This window comes from Hemitrygon akajei, chromosome 19, assembly GCF_048418815.1.
Source record: "Hemitrygon akajei chromosome 19, sHemAka1.3, whole genome shotgun sequence".
In the NCBI taxonomy this organism is placed as follows: Eukaryota; Metazoa; Chordata; class Chondrichthyes; order Myliobatiformes; family Dasyatidae; genus Hemitrygon; species Hemitrygon akajei.
In genome coordinates this window covers 51,061,909-51,078,606 of record NC_133142.1, presented here as the reverse complement: position 1 = coordinate 51,078,606, position 16,698 = coordinate 51,061,909, and the positions used below count along the sequence as shown (strand labels likewise).

Genomic DNA, 16,698 nt, shown 5'->3' with positions numbered 1-16,698 from the left:
CGGTTGACCCCTTCTCAGTTGCCTCTGGTAATCCCAGAATTCTGATGTTGCAGCGTCTGCTGCGATTTTCGAGATCCACCATTTTGGAAAGAAGTTTATTAGATTTTTCCTCTAAGCTGGAACAAAGAGTCTCCAAGTATCGAACCCGACTTTCTAAAGCTTCAGAAGTCGAATCGATGCGAGATAAGTGTTCAGCATGTTTGTCCACTTTATCGTTGATCCGATCCAGTTTCTCTTCTAACTGTTTGAAAGCGGTTTTAATTTGCTTTAAGATTTCGTCTCAGAGATTTTCAAGTGCCTCCATCCGACGAGGTCGTAGTTTCTTTTCTCCCGGATTTAGAACTCTTGCTAGACATTGTAGGTTAGATATATTCACAGGCAAGTAAGAGATACCGAAATAATTCCTAACTAAGCTTTATAAAATGGAGACATTTAGTGCAAAGGTAGCAACAGTAATGGAACAAAAGTTCGGAGCAGCTAAGCGATCGCCATCTTACCGGAAGTCCAATGATTTTTTTTAACCAATATTTTCCTGCTTCCTTCCCTCCTGTCCTGAAGTTGTTAAACTGCTCTACAGGTGGTGGAGACCTTCCATTACATGATTTCTCATTGTGTGAGCTGTGTCGTTGTGTCAAACAGTAACAATTTGCATCTAATAAAAAGCACACCAAAACCTCTACTTCTCGAAAAGCTAAGGAAAGTCAGTATATCACTGATGACTGTCATCAAATTTTACAGATGCACGATAGAAAGCACCCTACCCAGATGCATCACAGCTTGGTATGGCAAGACTGTGAGAAGTTGCAGAGAGCCATGAATGCAGCCCTGACCATCATGCAGTCCAACCTTCCTTCCATTGGATCTGCCTACTCTTCTTGCTGCCTTGGGAAAGCAGGCAACATAATCCAAGACCTTTCCCACTCTAACTGTTCTCTCTACTACCTTCTTCCATTGGGCAGAAGGTGCAAGAGGTTAAGAACATGTGCCACCAAGTTCCAAGTCAACTTCTATCTACTGTTATCAGACCTCGCTCATGCTAAGAGATGAAGTCTTCAACTCCGGATTTCCTAATCTACCTCACTTGCACTTTATTTGTTTACCTGCACTGCGCTTTCTCTGTGACCGCAACACCATATACTACATTCTGTTTTCTTTTTACTACCTTGATGTTCCTATGCATGGAAAGAACTGCCTAGGTGGCATGCAAACAAAAGCTTTCACTGTAGTTCAATACACGAGACAATAATAAACCAATACCAACACCCTAGCATCTTTGGCTCTTCAGAGGAGTAGCATCAAACATCCATACATATATTTCAGAGGGGAAACTTATTGACTATCAGTGTGATTTGGGAATCATGCCTGGAATGAATTTTAGGGGGCCTTCTAGTTATTCCTGTGCATTTATAATAGGAGCGTAACAGGAGGGTGCAGTAGGTATGTAGGCAGGCCAACCAGAGGAGAGGCCATTTTGGATCTGGTGCTAGGCAATGAAGCAAGATCAGGTGTCAGCTCTCTTAGTGGGTGAGCATTTCAGAGTAAGTGACCACAACTCCCAGACATTTACCATAATCTTCAACAAAGATAGAAGCAGATGGTATGGGGAAGTATTTAATCGGGGAAGGGGGAATTATGAGCAATCAGACAGGAATATGAGTACATATGTTTAGAATGGATGTAAGCAAGGAAACATGGAGGTCGTTTAGGGACCACTTGCACGGGGTTCTGGATAGGTTTCTCTCATTGAGGCAGGGAAAGGATAGTAGGATGAAGGAACCATAATTGAGAAGAGAAGTGGAACATCTAACCAAGAAGAAGAAGGAAGCTTACTTAAGACTTAGGAAGAAATGATTAGACAGGGCTCTGGAGCACTGTTCCCTCTAAGCTGCATGGATGGACAGTCGCACAGGAACTGCAATGCTTCTGCGTGCCATGCAAAGGTTCAAAGGTCCAATTTAATGTCAGAGAATTGTATACAATGTACATCCTGAAATGCTTCTTAAATTGGATTTTTAAATAACTTAATATAATTTTGAAATTATACTAATACAATTTTGAAATCTATGTTAATATAACTTTGAAATATCCTGTAATTAATTATGTTTGCTAGCACAATCTTCTAGATAATAAATATACCACAAACTTCACTTTGAAACATTTTAGAGCTTCAACATATTTACATTCAGTGTTTCAAGTTACAATAAACACAGAATAGAAATCGATAGCTCATCATTAATAAACTGCCAGCCTGCTGAATGCCAACGTCGTCATATACATATCACGAAAAAGAAGCATTTAAAGTGCGTGCAGTTTCAGGCCATGTAAAAATTTCCTCCTCAGGGCAAAGGTTGGTCTGCACAGCAGTAAAACAAATTAGAGGCAACATCACTGAAGAGAGTTGCAAGGTAGTCAGAGAGGAGCTGGAGAATGGATTTAGGAGAGCTAGAAGGTGTTGGCAAATCGGATTAAGGAAAACCCAAGGCATAGTACATGCATGTGAAAAACAGAAGGATGACCAGATTGAGGGAAGGACTGATCAGGGATAAAAGGGGAAACATGTGCCTGGAGTCAGAGGATGTAGGAGCAATACTTAGCTTCTGTATTCATCTGTGAGGGGGATATTGACCTTTGTGAGTACGGCATACAGCAGACTGATATGCTAGAAGGTGTCCCTAGGGCCATTTGGGATGTACCTTGGCTTACAACGGAAAGCAAGAGAAGATATTGCCACAACTTTAGTGATGATCTTGGTGTCCTCACTGGCCACAAGAGTAGTACCAGATGATTGGAGGGTGGAACAATTTATTCCTTTGTTGAGGAAACGGAATAGGGGTAACTCTGGAAATTATAGACCAGTGGGACTTACTTCAGTGGGTGGAGAATTATTGGAGAAGATTTTTAGAACATTTGGACAAGCATAATCAGATTAGGGAGAGTCTGCATAGCTTTCTGAGGGGCAGGTCATGCCTGAGGAGCCTGATAGAATTTGAGGAATTTGACAAAACAAATTGATGAAGGTAAAACAGTGAATGTGGTGTACATGTATTTTAGTAAGGCATTTGACAAGGTTTCCTGTGGTAGATGCCACAGGAAACATAGGAGGCATCGGATCCAGGGAAACTTGGCTGTGTGAATTCAGAGTTGGCTTGCTCACAGAAGGCACAGAGTGGTAGTAGATATTCTGTCTGTCTGATTGTTGACCAGTAGTGTTCTGTGGGGACCTTTTCTGGTTCTCCTGCTTTTTGTGATTTTTATAAATTATGTGGATGAAGTGGAAGAGTGGGTTAGCAAGTTTGTTTATGAAACGAAATCTGATGACATTGTGGATAGCGTAGAAGGTTGTTGTAGTTAACAACGAGATACTGAGCTGGGCTGAGGAGTGGTAGATGGAGTTCAATCCAGGAATTGGGAAGTGGAACCTGAAGGCAAAATTTGAAGGCAGAATACAGGGTTAATAGCAGGATTCTTAGCAATGTGGAGGAACAGAGGGATCTTGGGGTCTACGTCCACTGATCCTTCAAAGTTGCTGCTCAAGTTGATAGGGTTGTGAAGAAGGCATATGGTGTGTTGGCTTTCATTAGTCAGAGTGCAAGAGCGATAAGGTGATGTTGCAGCTCCTTAAAATCCTGGTTAGACCACACTTGGAATATTGAGTTCATTTCAGGTTTCCTCGTTATAGGAAGGATGTGGAAGCTTTAGAGAAGGTGCAGAGAAGATTTACCAGGATGCTGCCTGGATTAGAGAGCACCTTTTTATAGGCTGTGTGAGCTAGGGCTTTTCTCTTTGGAATGGAGGAGGATGAGATGTGATTTGATAGAGGTGTATAAGAGGCATAGATCGAGTAGCTATCAAAGACTTTTTCCAAGAGCAGAAATGGCTAAAACCTGGGGGCATAATTTTAAGGTGATTAGAGGATTAAGGGAGGATGTCAGAGGTAGGTTTTGTACAAAGAAAGTGGTGGGTGCGTGTTACGACCTGCCAGGGGTGGTGGTAGAAGCAGATGCATTGGGAGCATTTAAGAAAGTGTTAGATAGACACATGGATGATAGGTGGTTTGAAGGACCTGTTACATTTTTCTATGGCTCTATAAACATATATATTAGGTGATAACTGACTCCAACATGGGATAGTCTAACCACCTACCCTTGACATTCAAAAGCATACCATCATCAAAACCCCATTATTGATATCCTAGGGATGGGGAGTGGTGCTTGTTACCAGAAACTGAATTTACTAGCCACATAACTAACATGTCAATGAGAGGAGGTCAGAGCTGTGTATGGTGTGTTGAGTGACTCACCTCTTAATATTCCAAAGCCTATCTACCTTCTGCAAGTCACAGGAGCCTGATGGTACACACACCAATTGTGTGGATGAATGCAGCTCCTGCAACACCTAAAAGCTCTTTTCCATCCAGGACATAACCAATCATTCTCTCCTTCACCAGTGTACCAGGTTGTGCAAAATCTACAAAATACACTGCAGTTATTTATCTGGGCTCCTCTAACAACACCAATTAAAGCTGTGAGCTCTATCATAAGCCATAAGACATAAGAGAAAAATTAGGTCATTTGGCCTATCGAGTCTGCTCCACCATTCCACAGTGGCCGATTTATTACCCCTCTCAACCCCAATCTCCTGTCCTCACCGCATAATCTTTGATGCCCTTACTAATCAAGAATCTATCAACTCCGCTTTAGATATACCCAATAACTTGACCTTTATAGCCATCTGTGGCAATGAAGTCCACAGATTCATCATGCTAAATTCTTCCTCATCTCTATTCTAAAGAGTCCTCCTTGTCTTCTGAGTCTGTGGTTTCTGGCCCTAGACTCCCCCACTATAGGAAACATCCTCTCCACGTCCACTCTATCTAGGTCTTTCAATATTTCTTAGGTTTTGATAATAAGAATGGAGAACAGAAAGAAATTAAAAATTACAACTCTCTTCCAAATTATCTCATAATTGATGTGCAAACACTGCTCTAATGTTTGAACATTTTAAATTAGTTCAGCTCTATTTGTCACATAAACATCAAAACATACAGTGAAATGTGGAGTTTGGCGTCAACTACCAATATAGTTTGGGGATTGTGCTGGGAGCAGCTCGCGAAAATCACAATGCTTCCAGCACCTACGTAGCATGACCACAACTCAGTACCCCTAAGCATACATCTTTGGAGTGTGGGAGGAAACTGGAGCACCCAGAGGAAACCAATATGGTCGCAGGGAGAACATGCAAACTCCTTACAGGCAGTGGTGGGAATTAAACCCCAAACTATGATCGCTGGCACGGTAAGGTAATGTGCTGACAGTGCCACCCTATTAAAGCACTCTAGCTCGTATGAAGGTGGAGCAGGGGCAGTGGTGTAGTGGTTAGCATGATGCTATTACAGCTCGGGGCATCAGAGTTTGGAGTTCAATTCCGGCGTCACCTGCAAGACGTTTGTATGTCCTCTGCAGGAATGCATGGGGTTCCTCCCACGTTCCAGAGATGTAGCTGTTGGTGTGTTAATTGGTCATTGTAAATTGACCTGTGTCAGGCTAGGGTTAAAGAGGTAGGTTGCTAGGAGGTGTAGCTTGTTGGCCCAGAAGGACCTGTGCTGGACTAATGTTCTGAGCGAAAGAGGTGTGGATAACCTGTACCATAACCTCAAGAAGGGCCAGCCATTCAGTTCAGAAATGAGGAGAAGCTTCTTCTCCCAGAAGAAAGGTTCAGGAACAGTTATTATCCTTCAACCATCAGATTCCTGACCTGGTGCAGATAACTTCACTCACCTCAATACCGAACTGACTTCACAACCTACAGACTAACTTTTAAGGACTCGGCAATATATGTTCTCAGTATTATTTTTATATTTACACAATTTGTCTTTTGTATATTGGTTGATTATCAGTCTTTATTTATGCAGAGTGTTTCAGAAATTCCATTGTGTTTATTTATTTTCCTGTAAATGCCTGCAAGAAAATGAATCTCAAGGTAGTACATGGTGACGTATACGTACATTAATAATAAATTTACTTTGACTTTGACATTGAATCTCTAGAATTCTCTAACCAAGAGAACTCAGTTTCTATACTGATAAATTTCTAGGTCTAAATAAATCTAGATAAATTGAGTGATAAATGGATGATGCAGAAAAGTGGTAAAAGATGAACCACGTTGCTATGGAGAGGCAGTGGAGGCACAAGGGGCTGAATGGCCCACACCTACTGCTATTTCTTGTGTCTTCTTTACTGTGCCCTTACAGTCAGTTCAGAAACTCACAACATGCACTCAGATAACAATACATCTTCAGCACCTATTTTTCCAGATAATTTATTCTTGTCAAATTATATTTAATTATCAAATATAACAATAGTTTGGAGTAACAAACAGAAAATACCGGAGGAACTCAGCAGTCAGGCTGCAGTTATGGAAAGGAATAAAGTGTCAATGTTTCGGACTGATGCTCTGGACTTCCAGCATCTGCACAATCTCTTGTGTTTACAATTGTGAGGATGTTGTCAAAGGTTCCCTTACTGATATTGCTGGCTGTAGATATCCTTCTCCTAAGCTTACTATGTCCAGATAGGGGACATCTCAGGCCTCTCTGGAAGGATATAGCACCCAGAAATATTTCAAAAACATTCAAAAATTTATTCTGTTTCCGAATAAGATAAAATGCACCCAACAAATGTAAATAATTTAAAAAATAAAATAAACCCAAATAATTTTAAATTATGGAGAGCTACTTTTTCATTCAAAGCTTCACAGTTCAAGTCAAGTCAAGTCGCTTTTATTGTCATTTCAACCATAACTGCTGGCACAGAACACAGTAAAATTGGAACAACGTTCCTCCAGGACCATGGTGCTACATGAAACAACACAAAACTACATTAGACTTCAGACCTACATGGGACTTCATAAAGTGCACAAAGCAATGCAAGACAGTACAGTAATTAATAAACAAGACAATAGGCACAGTAAAGTGCAAATTACAATATAATAATGATGTAAATGTAAACAATGTTTTAGCAGGAATTGAGAACGAAATGAGCAAAAATTGCAAAGAGAGAGAGAGAGAGAGAGAGAGAGTGAGATATCAATGAGGCAAGTGCTTCCCGGTGTAGTACCTGGGAATCTGAATGTGTCAGAATGATTGGAAGATCTCTGTTGCCAAACATATTCACAAGCTACCATAGTTACTTCCATTTAAATGAGTGGACGCTCTGGTTCCAATTGTAAGTGCTAGAATTTACCAGCAAAATCTCTCTTTCCCTCACATGTGACAAACATAAATTGATTAATGCAGGTTGATCCTCTTTAGGGGGTGCACCTAGATTTCATCCTCATCATACTTCTATTTTACTTAGATATCTTTATCCTCTGTTCCTGTTGCCCTTCCATTATTGTGTATGGACTCTGAAGTAGACCCATGGAATTGGGAGCTTATGGTCAATAGTCCCTTTTAGCAAGAGGAATTTTTTCTATTGCTTGGGTTTAACCCTTAAAGGTTTTTTTTTTGTTTTGAAATGGAGTCGATTTCAGTGAAGTCCCAATGCTTTCCCTCAGACCATATCCATGAGCTCATCATCCAAATATCTGATACAGACTGTGACTTATAGTCAGAACCGTGCATTATTAGCCTTTCACTCGACTGGGAATGGCTTGATTTTAGGCTTTCTTTGTCAAACCTTTGCATCTACTTAACCACCCCATCACTGAAATCTCAAAATCTCATAACCCAACAATTTACATCCCAGCTGTGGAGGCTAAGTCTTTAAATATACTTAAAGCAGAGGCTGATATATCTTGATTGGTCAAGGCATGTTGGGAGAGAAGGCAGGAGATTGGGGCTGAGAGGAAAATTGGATCAACCACAGTGAAATGGCGGAGCAGACTCGATGGGCCAAATAGCTTAATTCTACTCTTATATCTAATGGTCTTAAACTTCTGCACTATTTTCCAAGGCAGAAATGGCTACCACAAGGGGGCATAATTTAAGCTGGATGGAGGAAGTAGAGGGGATGTTAGAGAGCGAAAGGTGCATAGACTGGTGAGCGCACGGAACACCCTTTCCAGGGGGTGGCGGGTAGAGACAGATACATTAGGGGCATATAAGAAACTCTTAGATTGGCACATGGATGATAGAAAAATGGAAGGCTATATAGGGGAAAGGGTAGATTCATCTTGGATAAAAGGTTGCAGTAACATTATGGGCCAAAGGGCCTGTAATGTTCTATATTATATATTATATGCTCTATTCTCCACTTCTGCTCTCCAGAACATTTCCCCATTTAATTCCCATTCATGAAGTGATTAAAGGAATTCCAGAGGTTAGGATATTCCCTTGACAAAGTCATAAGGTCATAAGACCATGAGACATAAGAGCAAAATTAGGCCATTCAGCCCATTGTGTCTGATCTGCTATCCCATGAATGGCTGATCCTGGATCCCCACTCAACCCCATACATCTACCTTCTTGTTATATCCTTTGATGCCCTGACCAATCAGGAAACAGTCAACTTCTGCTTTAAGTATACGCACAGACTTGGCCTCCACTATAGTCTGTGGCAGAGCATTTCACAGATTCACTACTCCCTGGCTAAAAACCATCATTCTTACCTCTGTCGACCCTCAATTTTGAGTCTGTGTCCTCTCGTTCTGGATACCCCCCCCCCCCCCCGCCCCCAACATAGGAAGCATCCTCTCCACATCTATCTTATCTAGACTTTTCCACATTCGGTAGCTTTCAATGAGATCCCCAATGCATTTTTCTAAATTCCAGTGAGTACAGGCCAAAAGCTGCCAAACGCTCCTCACATGTTAACTCCTTCATTCCCCGAATTATCTTTGTGAACCTCCTCTGGGACTCTCTCCAATGACAACACAACCTTTCTGAGATATGGGGTCCAAAACTGTTGACAATACTCCAAGCGCAGCCTGACTGGTGTCTTATAAAGGCTAGGCGTTATCTCCTTGCGTTTATATTCTATTCCCCTTGAAATAAACACCATCATTGCATTTGCCTTCTCCATCACAGCCACAACTTGTAAATTAACCTTCTGGGAGTCTTGCACAAGGTCTCCTAAGTCTCTTTGAAACTCTGATGTTTGAATTTCTCCCCATTTAGATAATTGTCCGTACTATTGTTCCTTTTACCCAAAATGCATTATCATACACTGTAGTCTATCTGCCACTTTTTTGCCCCATTCTTTCAATTTGTTTAGATCCTGCTGCTAAGCTCCTAACCTTTGGAATTCTCTTCCACCTCTTCCCCTTATCTAACCAAAGCCTCTACTGAAAAATTACCTCTTCTATAAGCTTCTTGGTACACTAAATACAATTAATGCAGCTCGATGTCAGATCCGTATAATAATAAATTGCGGAATGGGTCCAGAGCTATACAACTCCATGACTCCATGACAAAATTCCTAGAAGCCTCTTAGAGTATCCAACACGTGATATAATTGGAACTTGTTCTTATGGTAACGCAAACTATGTGAAATCATGATATGGTAATACTTGTTTCTGTGTCATTACCTTTACATAGGTGTGTCATGCCCTGTATCAAGAACTGCTTGATGAACATGCCTTGCATCCAGGTCATCTGGGGAACGGTTGTGGATGTGGTCATTTCTCCTTGCTGTGAAAGTATGGGGAAATGTTTCAGCGGCATCAACCTGCACATTGCAAGAGATTAAAACTGCTTACAACCGCAAGTGGTCGATCCAATTGACCTGACAGACTGGATTTTACGTCATTATTCTGACTGGGGTGCGTCACTGTACAGAGCTGGTACAAAGCTGTAGATTCTAATGCATTTGCTCCTCTCACTGAATACCTGTGCCTGGCCATCTTCAAAATGCTCCATTTCAATTGCAGCTTTTGAATTTTCTTTTGTATTAAATAAATTGTGCAAACGTGCAACTTCAGGCAAACTTGAAAAAAAAAGTCAAGTCAAAATTGCAATGTATGCAATTATGTAAGACTGTACATTCTGAAATAAACCGAAAGTATGCTTTTATTTGTGATTTTCATTTTGGGGGTAACATCATAGCAGTTCTCAACTCATGTCCTTAACTGCATTATTGTTTTAGTTTAAGTAACTAGCTGGAATGTTTGAAGACATGAAGGCTTTTTACAGAGTACACTCATACCCATTGGTTGCTTTAAATATGGTAACATTACACCAGCTGCCAGGTGCCTTGCTGTTTATGGAAACATCTGCCAGCACTTTTTATAATCCATTTCAACTCTGCACATCCTGGTATTGAGGGTCATCGAGTATTTTTCACCCAGCAACAAACGGGCTGAATAGTCTCCTCCATCCTGCACGATGTTCAGTGCAGACCTTGCAGTGTTCCGGTATATTTTCAATAAACAGTGGCTGTCGCTCCTATTAGCCTGCAGCATGTTACTTTGTTCTTCAATGGAGCTTCTGTTTAATGAAGTACAGGAATACTTGTTAAAAAGTGATTCTGATCCCTTAAAACCATGCATTTGAAATAATACATGGAGCTCAGAAAAATAGAGGGCTACGGGTAAGCCTAGTAATTTCTAAGGTAGGGACATGTTCAGCACAACTTTGTGGGTCGAAGGGCCTGTATTGTGCTGTAGGTTTTCTATGTTTCTATCACTATCTTTTGTTGATGTATACACACAAAGTACATAAATAGATAAAATTATTGAAATAAATGCAGAAAATGCTGAAAACACTCAGCAAGTCAGGCAGCATCTGTGGAGAAAGATAAACAGTTCAGATTGATCACTTTTGTGTAATGAAGTGTCTTCAATCTGAAATAACACCATTTTTCTCACCAGATTTGATTCCATATCTTTAGCATTTTCTGTTTTTATTTAAGATTTCTTCCAGTTTTATTTTTGCTTTTTGATTACCATTCACCTCCTGGGACTCAGTGCTTTCACAGGTTTGGTAATGAATACAAGAGCAGGGCTGTCACGTAACAGAGACCACACTTGGAGTGTTGTGTGCAGTTATGTTCGTCTAGCTATAGGAAGCATCTCGTTAAGCTGGAATGGGTGCAGGGAAGTTTTACAAACATGTTACTGGAACTGGACAGCCTTAGTTATAAAGAGAAACTCAATAAGCTGGGGTTGTTTTCTGAGAAGTGTAGGACTCGGAGGGGTGACCTTATAGATGAATATAAAGTCATGATAAATGTAGACAATGTGAATGGTCACAGTCTTCTTTTTCCCAGTGACCCAGTGGAGAGGGCAGGTGTAAAACAAGAAGGCATGGAATTAAGGTGAGAGGGGAAAGATTTAAAGGAGACCGGAGGGATAATCTCCTCTACACAAAAGAATGTGGAATAACTTGTCAGAGGAAGTGGTGAGGCAGGTGTAATTATAATGTTTTGGACAGATAGGAAAAGTTTAGAGGGAGAAACAAGAACCTGCAGATGCTGGAATCTGGAGCATAAACAATCTCCTGGAGGATCTCAGTGGATCAAACAGCATTTGTGGGTGGAAAGGAACTGTTGACATTTCAGGTTCAAACCTTGCAACAGGCTCAAGTCCAGACTTAAAACGCAACAACTCCTTTCCTCCACCAGATGTTTCCTCCACCCAGTGAGCTGCTCCAGCAAACTTTTTTTTATTTTGCTCAAGGCCTAGAGTGGGAGAGGCCAAATGCAGGAAAATAGGATTAGGTCAGGTAGGCACCTTGGTCAGCAAGGACAGGTTGGGCTGGAGGGCTTGTTTCCATGCTGTGTAATTCTATTGGTAACACCAGGAGGATGCATCATGTATAACAGTAATGACTAACTCTAAAAGAAAGACACAGAAGTCCTTTAAAATCTGAGGATGTCTCAAAGCCAATGAAATATTTCTGAAGTGGAGTCACTCTTCTGGTGTTGGAAATGGAATCCACAACTGGAATTATGGTGATGGTAGTATTACCTCCTTTATAATTAACATTATTTAAGAGGTAATTAAATCCTAGTTAGACCACAGTTGGAATATTGTGTTTGGTTCTGGTCATCTCATTATAGGAAGTATGTGGAAGCTTTAGGGAGGGTCCAGAGTAGATTTACCAGAAAGCTGCCTGGATTAGAGAGTGTATCTTATGAGAATAGGTTGAGCAAGCTAGGGCTTTTCTCTTTGGAGTGAAGGAGTTTGAGAGATGACTTGCTATAGGTGCGTAAGATTATCATAGGCATAGATTGAATGGATACCTTTTCAGGGTGGAAATGGCTAATACGAAGGTGTACAACTTTAAAGTGATTGGAGGAAAGTATAGTGTCAGAGGTAGTTTTTTTACAGAGTGGTGGGTCTGTGGAATGTACTGCCAAGAGTGGTGCAAAAGGCAAATGCATTTGGGGCACTTCAGAATCTCTTAAATAGGCATGTGCATGATAGAAGAATGGAAGGCTATGTAGGATGGAAGGGTTAGCTTAATCTTAAAATAGATTAAAAGGTCAGCACAACATCATGGACTGAAGGGCCTCTACTGTGTTGTAGTGTTCTATGTTCAATGCTCCAATTCCCTAACTCTTCTTCCAGATGGTGGCATGGAAACTTTAATGACTATCTAAAAATGTATACAGGGCTCAGGAGTAAAGTCACATATAAACGAACACCCCTACCTCAATACTAGTCTCGATCTTTGTGCTCAGGTCTCTGGACTGAGACATGAACCTTTATGTCTTGATGAAGAAGCGACAGTGTTACTATCAATGAGTGATCATAGAACCTAGTGCCATACAGCAGGGAAACAGGCCTTTCAGCCCATCGTGTCTGTGCTGACCATCCAGGCACCCATTGATACCAATTATATCCTCTCCACGTTTTCAGCTCCTCCAAGATTCTACCACCCACAAGGACAATTTACAATGGCCATTGAACCTATTTTAGGATGTGGGAAGGAAATAGAGAAGCTGTGGTTAACCTACATGGTCAGATGGAGAACATTGTATAGATATCACCTGAGGTCAGGATTGAACCTGGAGTTTTAGAGGCACGGGGCAACAGCTCTATCAGTTGCATGCATCATTGTGCTGTTCCACATCACCTTAAGTGGTTTTCATATCATTGGTGACATTGTGCAAGTCATCTGAGCAACTTACCTCAAGGAACATTATTACTATAAAGTGTACTATAGAGAATGATTCTCCAGAATCCATATGTCCTGACACTGGGCATAAATTACAGCTACTGCAAATTTACAAGCCAGAATGAGGTTACTTGGCCCATTGCATCTGCAGGAAGAAAGGTACTATCCCACCTCCCAGCTCCTGTCCTGTCACCCCCTGTATCACAGCTGTATATGCGGTCGGTGCCTTGCATTTATTCAGTATCAGGTGAGCCCAGGTTTGCTTTCCCACAACAGTCAGATGGCACTGGGGTACTTGGACACACACTGCCTTTGTCCACTCACTGGGCCTAGCATGGATAACATGGCAGTTAACTGGAGCTGTCTGCAGGTCTCGGGGCTCCTTCATTGAACATCGGCAGTCATATAGCTGGAGGAATGGCTGAAAGTCATATCAATGACCTCCCATTTATTACTCTCTCTCTCTTTCTCGTGGGCTTGCCACTGCACAAAGGAAGGTTGGGTTGAAAGTTCCCCAGCCCTGCAACATGATGCACAATGACCAGATATGATCCAAATGAAGTGGAAAGCCTCATCTATACTTGGTTGAAAGGCCTGATTGCATTCTCAGTCAGCTACAGCTCATCCCCAGGGGTGCTGACTGGAGGGATGGATCTCAACTCCTGTCACTCAAACCCTTAGAGTTGGTAGCCCCTTTGAGCGAAGGTGAGGGCATACAACTCTACAGAACTAGAACAATCAATGGCTTTTCTCCATGATGGGGAAATGTTCTTGACCTTGGCAAGGTTTAGAATGGATTATCAGTTGTCCAATATGCATCAAACTTGAACTTTCTTACCATTGAAAAAGTGCAGACAGGGCATATTACAGTTAGGCAGTCTGAAACCTTCAGGTCTAGACTCCATGCAGTTTGAAAGTTTCCCCAATGAATGTCTGTACTTCAAGATCATAAGATATAGTAGTAAATTTAGGCCATTTGGCCCATTGAGACAGATTCACCATCCCATCATGGCTAATTTATTACCCTTCTCAAATCCATTCTCCTGCCTTCTCCCCATAACTTTTGAAACCCTAACTAATCAAGGACCTATCAACCTCCACTTTAAATATAGCCAACGACTTGGCCTCTACATCTGTCTGTAGGAATAAGTTCCACATATTCTCCCCCCTCTGGGTTAAAGATATTGCTCCTCATCTCTGTTCTAAAGGGATGACCGTCTATTCTGAGATTGTGCCCTCTGGGCCTAAACTCACCCTCCATAGGATACATTCTTTCCATGTTCAATCTATCTAGGCCTAAGACAATTTAGGAGTAGAATTATGGCTTTTTGTATAACCATTTGAATCACCAAGGTTTGGAAGTTCAAATGCTGACAAATGGGATCAGTATAGTTGGGAACTTAATGGTTGGCATGGGCACGCTGGGTTGAGAAGGGCAAATTTCTGTGCTATAACTTTCAATAACTCTATGACAAGGTTACACAAACACAACCAAAATAACAGCCTCATTTTCCAGTCTATGAAAGTGACACCAAGTGAACAATTACAGGGGCCCATTAATGGGGATTCAGGCAGATACTGTGTGCTGAGAATATCACAGCCCAGATGTCATGTTATCCACAAAAGAGGGGAGAGCCTTTGAACTGAAACCAGAACCTGTAAGTACATTCTAACCCTGAAAGTTTCTTAAATAATGCATAGTTGCTATAAATAAATATAATTCCCAATCTATATTTGTTTGAGTTTGGGAATGATATTTATTTATAGGAACTAAACATTTTGACCTTAAAAGGACAGGCCACTTAGACACAACTACTCTCAGCAATACAGTGCTACATCATATTATATGGCTGAGTAGTCCTGTTGTTGATAACATGAGTTGTAGATTCATTGCAAGTTAGTGTTCAGTGATCAGTTCAGTTTTGAGTTAAGTGAAGTTACCCACACTGATTCAGAAGCCTGATGGTTGAAAGGTAATAACTCTTTCTGAACCTGGTCATGTGGGACCTAAGGCTCGTGTACCACCTTCTCAATGGCAGCAGCGAGAAGAGAGTATGGCCTGGATGTTGGGGGTCCCCGATGATGGATGCTACTTTCTTCCGAGAGCGCTCCTTGTAGATGAGCTCAATGGTGGGGGAGGGCTTTACCTGTGATGAACTGGGCTGTAGTCAGCACTTCCTGTAGGCTTTTCAATTCTTGGGCATTGGTGTTTCCATATCAAGCCGTGATGCAACTAGTCAGGATAGTCCACTATAGTCTTCACCCCCACTCTTTCATCCAGCTGCACCACCAGTTAGATCATTCAGTCTCTCTTGGCCCCAGGTGATTACAGCCATTCCCTTTCATCTCTCCATCTTTTGGCCTTCCCTGCCACGCGCTCTCATCTTCCAGTTCTGATAAATAGTCATCAGCCTCCTATCTCCGTCGATGAGAACTTGCAGCATTTTCTGCTTTTATTCCTTCAGTACTGTGAGCCTGCATTATGTGCTTGACTCTCTGGAAGGGAATTTGACCTCTCAACACCCTGGCTCAGAGACCAAAATGCTACCAATATAGCAAGAGTATGTCTGACACTGCCAGTTGATTTATTGAGCTGGAGACCCAGTAGTAAAATATATATGACATACATGGGTAGTCTATTAATCATTATGAAAAATCCATATGAATGTTAGGATCATAGACTCCTTCCATCCTTCCAACAATCCTGATCAATTTAGAACATAATTCTTACTTTTACCACTAAAAAGTGATTCATTTCCACTGGAAATTACTGCCATGTCGAACTATTTTGACTTTCTCTGGTGCTTATTCTGTACATTTATCACCATTTTGGCTGAAGATGCAGATAACCACGAATGGGCTTTAGCTCCTGAAATTTATCGACTGGAATTTCCTGAACAGTCCGTATTCCCAGATAAACATTCCCAGTTTGCTCATTCTTTCCTTGTGGCTCTGATATGCGTAGTCCTGGTTCACTTGGCCATTTGTAAAGCCCACTTACCTTTGCCAGATTTCCTGCTTTCTCAAAGAATCTTTTCCTTCTTTACAGTGAAACGATAACCAGACCAAATTACCTGAAAGTTGGAGTACACTAACTTTGGTGTGCTAAAACTCGATCGCACTTAGCACGAACACTTTCATTGAGTACTCTGATAAAACAATATTGAAAATGGTCAAAAATATGTTTGAAACAGTGATAGGATGGTTTAGATCCAAAATAGATACGACAAAACATGGAACGGTAATGCTCAGGAACAGGTCCTTCAGCTGAAGGTATTGATATAAAATATAGAATTTTACAGCACAGTACAGGTCCTACTGTAAGATCAATTTAACCCTTCTCTCCAACTCTCTATCATCCACGTGCCCATCTAAGAGTCTCTTAAATGCCCCTAATACAATATTCCTGCTTCTATACCACTCCTGGCAATGCATTCCACGCGCCTGCCACTCTCACTTCTAAATCCTCCCCCTCTCATCCTAAATCCTAGTTTTGGACTCCCCTACCCTGGGAAAAAGACTGTTACTGTCCACCTTAACTATGCCTCTCATAATTTTAAATGTTTCTATAAGATTTTTCCTGCTTATCAGAAAAATACAACTGCTGGATCTCACTGCATGGGCACAAGGCCATCTAAATC

At 41.3% G+C, this 16,698-nt stretch overlaps 1 protein-coding gene across 1 annotated transcript in view; it reads left to right on the top strand.

Moving 5' to 3' along the window:
* Window positions 1-10,009, top strand: part of LOC140741920 (caveolin-2-like) — a 34,702-nt gene extending 24,693 nt beyond the window's left edge. Inside the window, exon 3 of the mRNA XM_073072489.1 lies at window positions 9,536-10,009. Coding sequence (XP_072928590.1) covers window positions 9,536-9,686 — 151 coding nt within the window. The 3' untranslated portion in view covers window positions 9,687-10,009. The remainder of the gene's footprint in view (window positions 1-9,535) is intronic.
* The last annotated feature ends 6,689 nt before the right edge of the window (window positions 10,010-16,698 follow it).